Consider the following 12,615-nt stretch of genomic DNA (forward strand, 5'->3'; position numbering starts at 1 on the left):
CGCGCACAGCGTGCGCAGCGCGCAGCGCGCACAGCGCGCACAGCACGCGCAGCGCGCGCGGGCGCTGAGTGGGCTGCTGCTCGCGCGCACGCATGGGGCCCATCGTGGCTGCCGTGCGTGTGTGTGCAAGTGTTTGTGTTCGTGCACGTTTCCTAAAACATGCAGAGTTCGGTTAATGATTAAATTCCTAATTCTATTTGATAAATTAATTAAATTAGAGTTCTTGTAGGATTCTAGGTTTAATTAATTTGTATCTGAATAGGATTTCGATTCCCTTTCCATACCGCTATAAATATGAGGCTAGGGCTCACAATTTATAACACAAGTTTCAAAGTATTCAAAAGTGAGTTTTTGAGAGAAAATTCAAACACCCATCTTGCCCCAAAAGTGCCGAATTTTCTGAGTACCTTAAGGGCGATTCTAGTTGGTCAATCTTAAGGCGGATCCGGACGTGCTGTGGACTTTCTACGGAGGGACGACACTTGGAGTCCTAAAAGACTTGTTCTTGTTCGGTTCGGGCGCAGCTAGGGAAGGCACGCAACAAAGAGTATGCATCTAAACTATGCTAAATGATTATGTGTAAATAATATGTTTCCTGGGTTAATGGTTGTTTCCGCATGATTTATGTAAATGTCATATGTATCATAACCTAACACCCTTTCCTAACCACTCCAACATCCACACCCATCAATGAGCTAGCTGTAGTACCAATCAACTTCTTATAGAAAGAGCTAACTTCTTCCTGAATTTCCTGAGTAGTGCTAAGCTTCTTCCCAGAATCATCATACAAAATATCAATGCTATTCCTAGCTATCCTCTCCTTCATTGCACTGAAAAAGAATTTAGAGTTAGAATCTCCTACTTGCAACCACTGAATTCTTGCTTTCTGTCTATATGCACTCTCCTGAATATGCAAAAACTTCTTAAGAGTCTCACTACAATCCCTCTCACTTTATTGCACATTACTATCAGTAGGGCAAGAAGCTAACTGGATCTGAATTTGACCCAAATCAGCCCTTAACCCCTCAATTCTCTCATCAAGCTTAGCAAAATCTTTATGATGTAACTCCTTCAATCCTTGCTTTACTGCTTTCAGCTTAGTCCACACCTTGAACATGGCTCCACCCCTTGGACAGGACACATCCCATCCCTTTTTAACTACATCAAGGAACAGAACATGATCAGCCATATAGTTAAAAAATTTAAAGGGTCTACTCCCCCCTCCCATATGAATATTGCAAGACATAATCAGAGGTGAGTGATCAGATATTCCTGGAGGCAAATAATCCACCACAGCATCAACAAACTTAGAATGCCACAAAGCATTAGCAATGGCCCTATCTATTCTGGAACAGATTCTCAAGTTACCTTGCCCCTTATTGCTCCAAGAATAGTAACTCCCACAACTCTTAAGCTCAGCCAACCCTGCAGCATCCATACAGCTATCAAAATCCTTAGTTTCCCCTTCTGTAACTGCATTGCCATTTACTCTATCAACAGCTAATAAAACTGCATTGAAATCCCCCATGACAAGCCAAGGACAATTAACAGTACTACTGAAAGTAGTGATCTCTCTCCACATTGGTCTTCTAGTATCAACAGAGTGCAAACCATACACAGCTGAAAATAAAGCATCAAACAAGCCATTCTTAGTAGCAACATGACAGTGAACACAAAATTCAGTTTTTTGGATAAGCTGAACTGACACCAATGCATGCTTCCAACCAATCCATATCCTTCCCCTAGGAGAGTGCTCATAATTCATAATCCACTGCCACCCAACCCCTATTTTCTTCTGGATTTTACAACTATTCTTCTCCTGAACTTTAGTTTCTAACAAAGCTACAACACTAATGTTATTACTAGCTAAAAACTTCTTTATTTCAACTACTTTAATGGGATCATTCAATCCCCTCACATTCCAGGTACTGATATTCATGGTGGATCAATTGGGAATTCCACTCCATCACTACCAGCAACCAATTCCTCCCCATTTAAATGGACTTCAGCAAGCCCCACAGTCTGAGCTGGAGTTCTAATATCTCTTCTTCTCCTTGAAACAACTCTCCACCCTTCATCAAGCACTGGAGCAATGGGAGTAAAAGGCTTATCATAAACAGATAACTCTCCATTCTCCCCATCATCCTCTTGTACAGCATCATTAGCAGTCAACTCATCAGTAGTTTGTGGTTCAACATTTGGTTGCACTGCTTTAGGTTTCCACACCTTCACAACCTTCTTTCTCTGAACATCAGCTGGCCTAAACCTTGTGGTATTGACTCTTGTCTGAGTACAATCATGCCCCACAATCTTACACTTCTGGCAATAAGGTGGTAGCCATTCAAACTCAACCACCTGTTTAACAATGTTACCCATAGGGTCCTGAATCTGCACAGATTTAGGCAAGTCACCAGTTACATCCACCTCAATAAGAATTCGAGCAAATGAAATTCTTTGCTGTTTAGAAGTACATTCATCAGCATATAGAGGATCTCCAAGCAAACTCCCTATTCTGCTCAATGAATCACCCCCCCCCCCAACAGCTCAATGGTAAGTTAGGCAACCTAATCCACACCAGTACTACCCTTAATATTTCCTCCTGGAAATTAAAACTTGCTGTCCAAGGTTTAACAATCATACGTTTGCCAAAGAACATATGAGGACCAGCCACCAGAACTGATTCCTTATCCTTCTTTGACTGGAATCTGATTACAAAATAGCCCTCATCATGGAGGAAAATCTGAGGTTTACCCACCTGGTGCCATTCTTTTGCAATGAATCTCAAAATAGACCCAATCGAAGGTTTTTCCCCAACTACATACATGACAACTGCATTTCCCCATAGATCATTCATTTTTTGTATCTCATGCTTATCAAGTACAGCTATGGGTTTACGATCACAGACTGTGGGAGCAATAAAATTCAACGCAAAACCTTTAGAAGGGAGTGAACTACCTTTGAATAGACTCACCCATGGTTTTGGTTCCATATCCAATCGCCTTTGAGCTGGCTGCGCACCATTCATCTCACACTCTGTTTCTGTACGGACATCCTCTGTTTTCTGGGCTGGATCTACACCTGGGTTCTCCTTCATCACACTCTGGTGGTGCATTTCCTTGAGTGCAGCATTAACACTTCTCACCAGGAGGTCCACCCTATCCTTTCCCACCACCATTCGATGGCTATCTTCGTAAAACTCTTCCAGAGCTTCAACCAGCGATGGCGGTCGATTTACATCAGTACGCACTGACCGCGACCAACCAGCCGAGTCCTGGTAAGCTTGAGAGTTGTCTAGACGTTCCATCGACGGCAGCACATGGTCAGAATGAGGCAGCGTAACTGGTGTCACCAGACCCGCACTAACCCGAGGTTCATCAGGAATGGGTATTTGTTTTCTGAGTTGGTTCTGGTTCTTAGGCCTCGAAACTTCTTGATGAAGAAGAGAAGAGGCTTCCTCATTCACTTGAGCAATCTCAAGCTTCTGCGTTTTCTTCTTCCTCGCCATTTTCAAGATTGGCGCACGTTAGTAAGTGAACCTTAACATACACCACTGCTTAGAGAACTTTAAAAGCTTCTGGTAAGATTATCTAGTTGAAACAATAATGTTCAACATAAATGGTAAGAACCTTGTTGGAGTGACATTGGACATGTCTAACAAAGTATAAAAGTCAACACTAGAAGTCAATTCTTAAGACTATAAGAAAGGGTACAAGAAATAGGAAAACAAGGAACAAACGAAAGGAATCTACGATTCCGTTTCTACCTATAAGTTTATGTTTAAAGAAAAGTAACCTAGCAATCGAACTTCCTTGGTATCATATACCGCTTGAGGTTCTTACTTCGGTAATAACTCAAATAATGGAAGCTAGGCTACACTAATGGCCTACAAGTGGGAAATGAAGCATGGCAATGCTACATTAGTTGTAGGGTCATATGGTTTGTTTTAAGTCCTTTCAAGGCTGGAACTTAATGGCTATTTTGTTCCATAATCAGCATACCTAAATTTCTATTTTCAAACACAGAAAGACTCACATTCAAGAAAAACAAAAACAATGTTTGTTGGTTTATTTTGATGAAATGGTCATTAACGGGTTGAGTCAATATGCTTGATTAAAACAAACAACTCTTTAACAATAAGAACTTTACTAGGTTCAAATCAATCTCTTGATTTGAGTTCCACTAACCTTTGGCATTGTTACTTAGACCATATCAACAAGTTAACATTCAAAATCTCTATTTTGATGGAATTTTGAAAGTTGATTGATTTCTAGATCATTCAAGACAAGCTAGTCTTACTTGTTGAAAGTAACAAAATATATGAACTATTGTTAGAACGCCTAGACGATAGAGTTCAAAGCTAAAGAAAGAGATTTTATGACTTTATTATTTCACCTAGATTTGAGTGAATATTGGTTTATTTACTCAAAGTGATATAAGTTTGAATCTGTTTGGCTAGTTCAAAGATTCAGAAGTATAAATCCCACTTGGCAAGAAATCATAAAGATCTAGGTTAGATCATGTTGATGATTACTTAAGTCAAGAATGATCATCTATGATTGTGTGTAATAAATTCACAATCTAGCTCCATAAGATATGGCATATCTAATTTGGAATGATCGAAGTCAATTAGTACTTGATTCGATCAATGATGAATCATAAAGAATTTTCCTATAATTTCTAAACAAAATTCTCAACTACCACCAAACTAAACCAAATTCGTCAAAGCTATTGAAAAGTAATTTCAGTATATCTTTTCATAATATATCTAAAGAGTTCCTAAACTCAGTGGGAGCTTAGTGTTTGTTATTCAACAAACTAAGGCCCAAGTATAGATATATGTTTCATTGTGATTTATTCAAATGAGACACAAGGGTATTGTTTCTACCACGAATTTTTGAGAACATAATGTTTGTTTGCTCGAAATAATGTCCTTTTGGAGATTCGTTTCCAAAATGACAAGTGGGAGAAAATAGACCTCGAAAGTCTTCGAGGCGAACAACAAACATAAACGGACATTCTGGAGGCTTTTCGAAGTTCTTTAGAAAAATCCGAACACGTATTCTTGAAAGACTTTAGAAGTGGCTTTAAAGAATAGACATCTCTTAGAAGACTTTACAAGTACTTCAAGGAGAACAGAATATTCAAAGGACTCTCAAAGTGCCTGTTGATATTCTATTGTTTGATGTTCTATACCCAAGTAAACATGGAGTTCAGGTCAATGAAACTATGAGATTCTTCTATTAGATAGTGAAGAAACCTACAACTTGCAGTCAAACTATTATCACATAGATTAATGAGTTTGTGACTTGTAAGAAAGCTATGACGAAACCCAGATCCCTAAAATGGTTAGAGGCCATATATAGACTCAAATGTTTTAAATGGTTAGAGGTCATCAAACATACTCAATGTTTTGATGACAAAAATTTAAATTTTGTTGATTTGCAAGAATAGTTTCACACCTATTGGTTGCAAGTTTGTTTTAAGGATAAAAACCATCAAACATGAAATTGTGTTCACACGCAAAGCTAGATTAGTTGCTAAAGGTTACAAGAAAATTCACGGTGTGGATTGTGTTGAAACCTCATGCAAAATCGTAATGCTTAAGTCTATGATTCAAGCAATAATTGCATATTGGTACATATGGCAATTGGATGACAAAACGTATTCCTCAGTCAAATGTTGGAAGAAAACTATGTACATGGCATGTCATAGGATTTGTGGATCCAAATAATGCTTGAAATGAATGCTAGCTTATGAAATCTAAGTGCAGATTTAAGCAAGCAAATTGGGAATTAAAACTGTATTTTAGTGAAGCTGATAAGTATTTTAGTTTCATAAAATGTACATGATTCTTATAGATATATAAGAAGTTTAGTGGGAGTACATAAAACTTAATTGGTCCTATGTGTATCACACACATATCTCTCTATTGTGAAATGACATTCAAATGCTAATGACTTAGATTTGAAATTATTCATCAATGATGGACCATGGCGAAACTTAGTACATACTGGGTATTAAGATCTATTTACAAAGATCTTATAATGTTGTTTTGGATTAAGTAATGACATTTACTAAATCAAACACGAAATACTCCATTGGAGATATTCGACCCATGTGAATAAATCTAAGTAAAAGATGTTTGAACTATGTATAAGCGTTTACTAAGTTAAACATCAAAGGATCTAAGTAAGATTCTTAACCTATATTATATGTCAAAGAATTTAGCTGGATTTAGTATCTACTGAAACTAGATGAGCTAAAGTTACATGAATAGAATTCAATTGGGAATTATTCTGCAAAATAATTTATCATGTATGATATAATATGAGGATCGCCAAAAACGTATCGTATGACTTTAGGCATGACGAACATATACCAATCTCTATTGATCTAAGTGAAGATCAACTAGATTGAGATCAAGAAAAACTTATGGTACTTGAAAAGGTACATAGGAATAGTTCTTGATTCAAGGAAATAAAGATATGCTAAATAGTTGATGCTACACGCATAAACACTGGCAGAGGATCAAGCAAGATCCCTTTGGAGTTAACCATTGACAAGGACGAGCTAAAGAGCATCGTGTTTTGAAATGGCAACATGGATTGTAGACCATGAGTTGTTGCGTGGGAAATTAAATATTAATTTCTATGTTCTAAGACACAGCTGGAAAGTCTTCCACATATCTATGAACTACTTGGATAAGTAAATCCAAACAAAGCATCACTAGCAACCTATACAGTTGAAGTAAAAGTACTTATTGCCTAAGAAGCAATAAAACAGGGTTGTTTACGTTAAAGAGTTCTTCACTGAACTTGGGTGGATCACATGTCTACTGACTTGATGGTTCTTAATTGCAAAATGCGTAGAACCACTATCGAAGTAAGAAAGACTAGATCACATAATAAACAAACTCAAAAGATCTTATCATCCTATCTCGAAAAACATTCGATGAAAAGGATATTAAGATTGGCAAAGCATGATAACTAAACCTATGCAACAAGTGAAAAGCAACACTCACATTGTAGCACTGGAAATCAAGCATAGCTTTGAATTCCATGAACTGTTTTAAAGATGGGTTTGAGGCCCATGGTTGTAAAACGTTAGGGTTGAACATTTATCATATATGAAATGTATTTTCATATTCCATTTAATCTTGCTTTAGTATTAAATGATGAGTCCCTTCAATTTGACGATATATTCAAGATAGACTGTCAGGACCAGTCCTGTGACTAAGAAATGTCTATCAAGTGACCTTGAATGTCAAAAATTGAAAATGGTCCCTGGTCGGAGTTTTCTATAAAGATGGACGCATAGAAAACGTTAGACGACTAGAATGCAAGATGACTAGTAGTTCTGTTTCTTGAACTATGTGGACATGGCAATGTCGTAATCATTTGCATAGATACTTACTTTGGGAAGACTAGTATCGCACAGACCTATGAAACTTTACTGTAAGAGATGAAAATCCGTCATAAGTAAATTTCATTAAAATTATTAGACACTGATCCTCAATACCTGAGTGATTTGAGATTACTTGTTTGAGAACTGCTTACTTTGACGTTGTCAACTGTCGCACCGTAAAAGGAGGCTATAAAGGCAACGCTCAGGTAATCACCTATCAAACGAAGTCTAATCTCAAGATCGCAAGATTGGGATTGTCCTCCCATAAATCGGGATGAGATGCTGAAAGTTGTACAAGGCTACTCGGAGAGCTAGAAACTGTAAAATGCATGGTCGTGCTCAGATGAATCATAGGCTATGATTATCTGTTTATTTGATCAGTTGAACTCTGAAACCGAGAAACACCTCTGGACATAATAAGGATGCCAACTCTTACCTTATGTTTAAGAGCAAGCATCGAGCGACAAAGGAATTAGGAAATGCACACTTGTCCCTAAGGACAAGTGGGAGACTGAAGGAAATAATGCCCTTGGTCCAAGTATGCATTTAATGTTAAGTCTAATAAATGCGGTTCAGTATTAATTAACAAGTTAATAATTCAGTGAGATCAAGTGAGCTGAATGCCTAGCTAGAGGCCGCTTCAGTTCAAGTGGAATTAATGATATTAATCCACAGCTTACTCTTGACTGAACCCGTAGGGTCACACAAATAGTACGTAAACGGATCAAGTATTTAATGGCATTAAATACTCCATCTATGGATATTCGGAATCGACAGATCTTGGTTTCAGTGGGAGCTGAGATCGTCAAAAACAAGAAATGAATACTCCGGAAACGATGATATTGCCGGAAACGGAAATATGGATCGTATCGGAAATATAAATATTATCCAAGTCGTAGATGTTGCCGGAAACGGAAACATGGTACGTATCGGAAAATATTATCGGAAATGGAAATATTGCCGGAATCGGAAATATTGCCGAAAACGGAAATATTGTCAGAATCGGAAATATTATCGAAATCGGAAAATAATTCCGGAAACGGAAATATTTAATATTTGTTCGAAACGGAAATTAATTCCGGAATCGGAAATATTAAATATTGTACGTATCGGAAATGAATTCCGGAATCGGGAATTTAATCAGAAGTGTATCGTACGAATTAGCATCGGACGAGGCTTGCTAGACGAAGGCCTAGCACGAAGCCAGGCCGTCGCCCAGCAAGCCAAGCGCAACAAACCGCACGCCAAGCCTCGACCAGGCCCAGCGCAAGTCCAGGCCCAGCCAAGGCTTGGGCGCGTGTACGGATCAGGCAGGCTGCAAGCAGTGGGCCTCAGCGCTGTGCGCTCGGCGTGGGCCGCAAGGCTTGCGCGCGGGCGTGCGGTGCTTGTGCGCTGCTCGTGTGCGTGTTACACGAATTCTAAAGCTATCAGGATTCGTCATATGATTAAATCCTAATCCTAATAGATAAAGTTTATTTAATAGAGTCCTAGCAGGATTCTAATTAAACTAAAATAGTACTCTAATAGGATTATAAGTCCTTTTACATAACTCTATAAATAGGTGCATGTAGACACCTACTTTTGTCCCCATTCCCGAAGGGAAGGTTCGATGATGAGAACATAAATCTCCACTTGACAACGCATCTCCTATAAAATAACGAATCTCAATCACCCTTTTTATTTCACCCGAAACCTGCTATTTATAGAAACCTGCTATTTATGGAAACCTGCTAAAAATAGTAACTGCCGTAATGGGTAGTTGTTAAAAGTGGCAAGTCATAAAAGATAGAAACCTGTCAGAATTAGGTGTTGCACTCCAACATAAATCCTAAATGAGATAGAAGTTGCGAGAGAATCCTATTCCTAATACGATTCGAAAATAAGAGTTACGTATTAAATTAAAATCCTAACGAGCCTAGAGTTCGTAACGGGCCCAGACGCATTCCGTCATAAAATTAATACGCACTGAAAGACTCGATTAAGTCTCATACACTCCGGATTCTAAGAGTCCGAATCTGACAAAGAAACGGCCCAGACCCTATTTTCAACGCCTGGCTCTGGGCGCCGAAATCTTCGGCGCCCAGTCCTGGGCGCTGAAATTACCTGGGACGTGTACTTTCCTAATTCCTCGTGGATTAGAGTTCTACAATTCTATCTTTCCACGAACTCTTTTCTATAAATATAGCCCCAAGTTCGACGTGAAAGGAACACACACAATTCATATTCTGAGTATTGACTCTAACCCCTAAGCCTAAGCCTCACGCTGCGAAATTGATCACGCGTTCTGTCGCAATCGATCCAAAAATCGAACAGAACGTATCCTGTCCCGTAACTTGAGATTCGTTAAATAAAAGGAGAAATAGCAAAGTCAAAGTGGTTAGTTTTATGAGAACCGTGACGCACCTCTCAAGGGTGCGTCGTAATGTGTCCCTTTTCCATGATTTAATTGCTTTCCTCGCCCTTTTATGAACTGTTAAACTAATTAAATCTGATTGTTCTATCACGCCTAATAAAGATAATATTTTTGGGAAATTGGATTATCATGCTAGGTCCCTTAATACAATCTAAATCAGATAATCGCGCTCGATCTAGTATTATATGTTGCATATTGTTAAAATCAACTCAGATTAATTTAATAGTTAACGCATGTCCCTTCAATTATTTATGCTGAGCTAGTAAGGATATCCTGCCTCTGGAGTTATCGAAGAGCGAGTACTCCTCTCGGTAGTTACAGTCCCCCGAACCCTCAATCTCTACCTTGCGGGTGTATGTTGAGAGATCCCCACACCAGGGATCACAAGGGAACCTACGGCCGTCGTGGTCAAACATATTTGCACTCCCTTTATGTCACGATAACCGGGTTTTGTCAGTTTTTCTCATTATCGTTAAAAACTAAATGGCGACTCCTATATTACTAGTCAATTGGGTGTAAACTCACAGGAAATCCAATTACACTTGATTTGACAAAGAGAAGCGTCACACTCACGAGGGACGAGGTCACGCATTAGCCTCGCGCTTTTTCGACCCCCTCACAGTGGCGACTCCACTGGGGATAGTGAAGGAAATACTCGTGCTTGTAGGTAATCAAAACATCCGAAGGGTGAAACGATCCTACCCCGCGTTTATTTCCCCATCAAGTTGGGACGACCTGAAAATCAGCATATTAATGTGAACGGGCAGAACCGCATAACGAATCTTGGCTCCCTCAGGGAGTTTGGACTATGGATACCCATCGCCAACCGGGGGGTGCATACGCTTCAAATGTTGTCCACTCTGCACTTTCGCTAGTAGTACACCCGTCCCAAACCTAATCGCTCGCCCATTAGGTCCCTCTCATTGGTGCATGCCCCCTTGGCTTACATCGTGATTGGCCTCTTGGGCGAAATTCGTCTGTTGAAGGCACTACCTCGACCGGGGCATGTGTTGGATCTGCGATAGAAGCGGTACCAAGCCAGGCGCAAGTACTACCCATAGAAGCCTATCATAAACTACATGGCATATTATTATTGCCTCATGATGTAATGTTAGTTATGTGTAGAGAAATATGTGATTGTGTGTGACAAACAACGTTAGAAAACCAACGACCTTAAAAATTGCCCAAACATTCATAAACCAATTGGCCAAAGAGTTATACCAAAATACGTGTTCCGCAAACCCGAACGATCGCCACAAAAATAAGCGACGCTCGGGATGGCCTGTAACGAATCCCACAAACGCTGCACAACGCGTAAAGGACGTTATTAGGCAAGCACGCAAAATCGAAGTCGCATAAACAAAAGTAGACGCAAACAGAAAACGAGAACTAGCCAGGGACGCATTTTCAACGCCCCTGGCTGGGCGCCAAAATTTCTCACGCCCTACGCTGGGCGCTGAAGTTGCTGCCTGGCCTTTTGGTCAGGCACAGCAGCCTCGGTGCCCACGCATGAAGAAAATACGTAGCAAAAAAAAAACTTTTCGTGAAAATTTTTGCTACGAGGGCGTATGAAAAAGCACTCGATTCCAAAAGCGACTTATAAAAAAAAATAACTCTTTGTGTCGTTGATAGGCCTCCTACGACGGCAATGTTCGGCTCCAAAACCGAGCACGCTAATTGAAATAACCTTGAATGTCTGTGAGGGGGTCAAAAAAGCACGAGGCTAATGCGTGACCTCGTCCCTCGTGGGTGTGACGCTTCTTTTTGTCAAATCAAGTGTAATTGGATTTCCTGTGAGTTTACACCCAATTGACTAGTAATATAGGAGTCACCATTCAGTTTTTAACGACAATGAGAAAAACTGACAAAACCCGGTTATCGTGACATAAAGGGAGTGCAATTATGTTTGACCATGACGGCCGTAGGTTCCCTTGTGATCCCTGGTGGTGGGGATCGCTCAACGTACACCCGCAGGGTAGAGATTGAGGGTTCGGGGGACTGTAACTACCGAGAGGAGTACTCGCTCTTCGATAACTCCAGAGGAAGGATATCCTTACTAGCTCAGCATAAATAATTGAAGGGACATGCGTTAACTATTAAACTAATCTGAGTTGATTTTAATAATATGCAACATATAGTACTAGATCGAACGCGATTATCTGATTTAGATTGTTTTAAGGGACCTAGCATGATAATCCAATTTCCCAAAAATATCATATTTATTAAGCGTGATCGAACAATCAGATTTTAGTTAGTTTAACAGTTCATAAAAGGGCGAGGAAAGCAATTAAACCATGGAAAAGGGACACATTACGACGCACCCTTGAGAGGTGCGTCACGGTTCTCAGAAAACTAACCACTTTGGCTTTGCTATTTCTCCTTTTATTTAACGAATCTCAAATTATAGGACGGGATACGTTCTGTTCGATTTATGGATCGATTGCGACATAACGCGTGATCAGTTTTTGCAGCGTGAGGCTTAGGCTTAGGGGTTTAGAGTCAATACTCAGAATAATAATTGTGTGTTGTTCCTTTTTCACGTCGAACTTAGGGGTCCATTTATAGGAAAGAGTGGCGTAGAAAGACAGATTTTCAGGAATTTGAATACGAAACGGATGAGGAAAAGAATCCGTCCCAGGTATTTTCAGCGCCCAGGGCTGGGCGTTGAAAATAGGGTCTGGGCAGAATTCTTTGTCAGATTGGACTCTAGAGTATGGAGTCCATTATGAGACTTAATCCGAGTTATTTGGTGCGTACTAACCTTGTGACGGAATGCGTCTGGGCCCGTTACGAACTCT

General features: G+C 39.8%; 1 protein-coding gene across 1 annotated transcript; it reads right to left on the reverse strand.

Moving 5' to 3' along the window:
- Nucleotides 1-649: 649 nt before the first annotated feature.
- LOC110781132 (uncharacterized) lies at nt 650-1,939 on the reverse strand. The gene is made up of 2 exons (XM_056835768.1): nt 962-1,939; nt 650-904 (listed from the first exon to the last, which is right to left on the reverse strand). The coding sequence occupies exons 1-2, from the start codon at nt 1,937-1,939 to the stop codon at nt 650-652; spliced, it is 1,233 nt and encodes a 410-aa protein (XP_056691746.1).
- Between the last annotated feature and the right edge of the window lie 10,676 nt (nt 1,940-12,615).

Source organism: Spinacia oleracea, chromosome 2, assembly GCF_020520425.1.
Source record: "Spinacia oleracea cultivar Varoflay chromosome 2, BTI_SOV_V1, whole genome shotgun sequence".
Taxonomy (NCBI): Eukaryota; Viridiplantae; Streptophyta; class Magnoliopsida; order Caryophyllales; family Amaranthaceae; genus Spinacia; species Spinacia oleracea.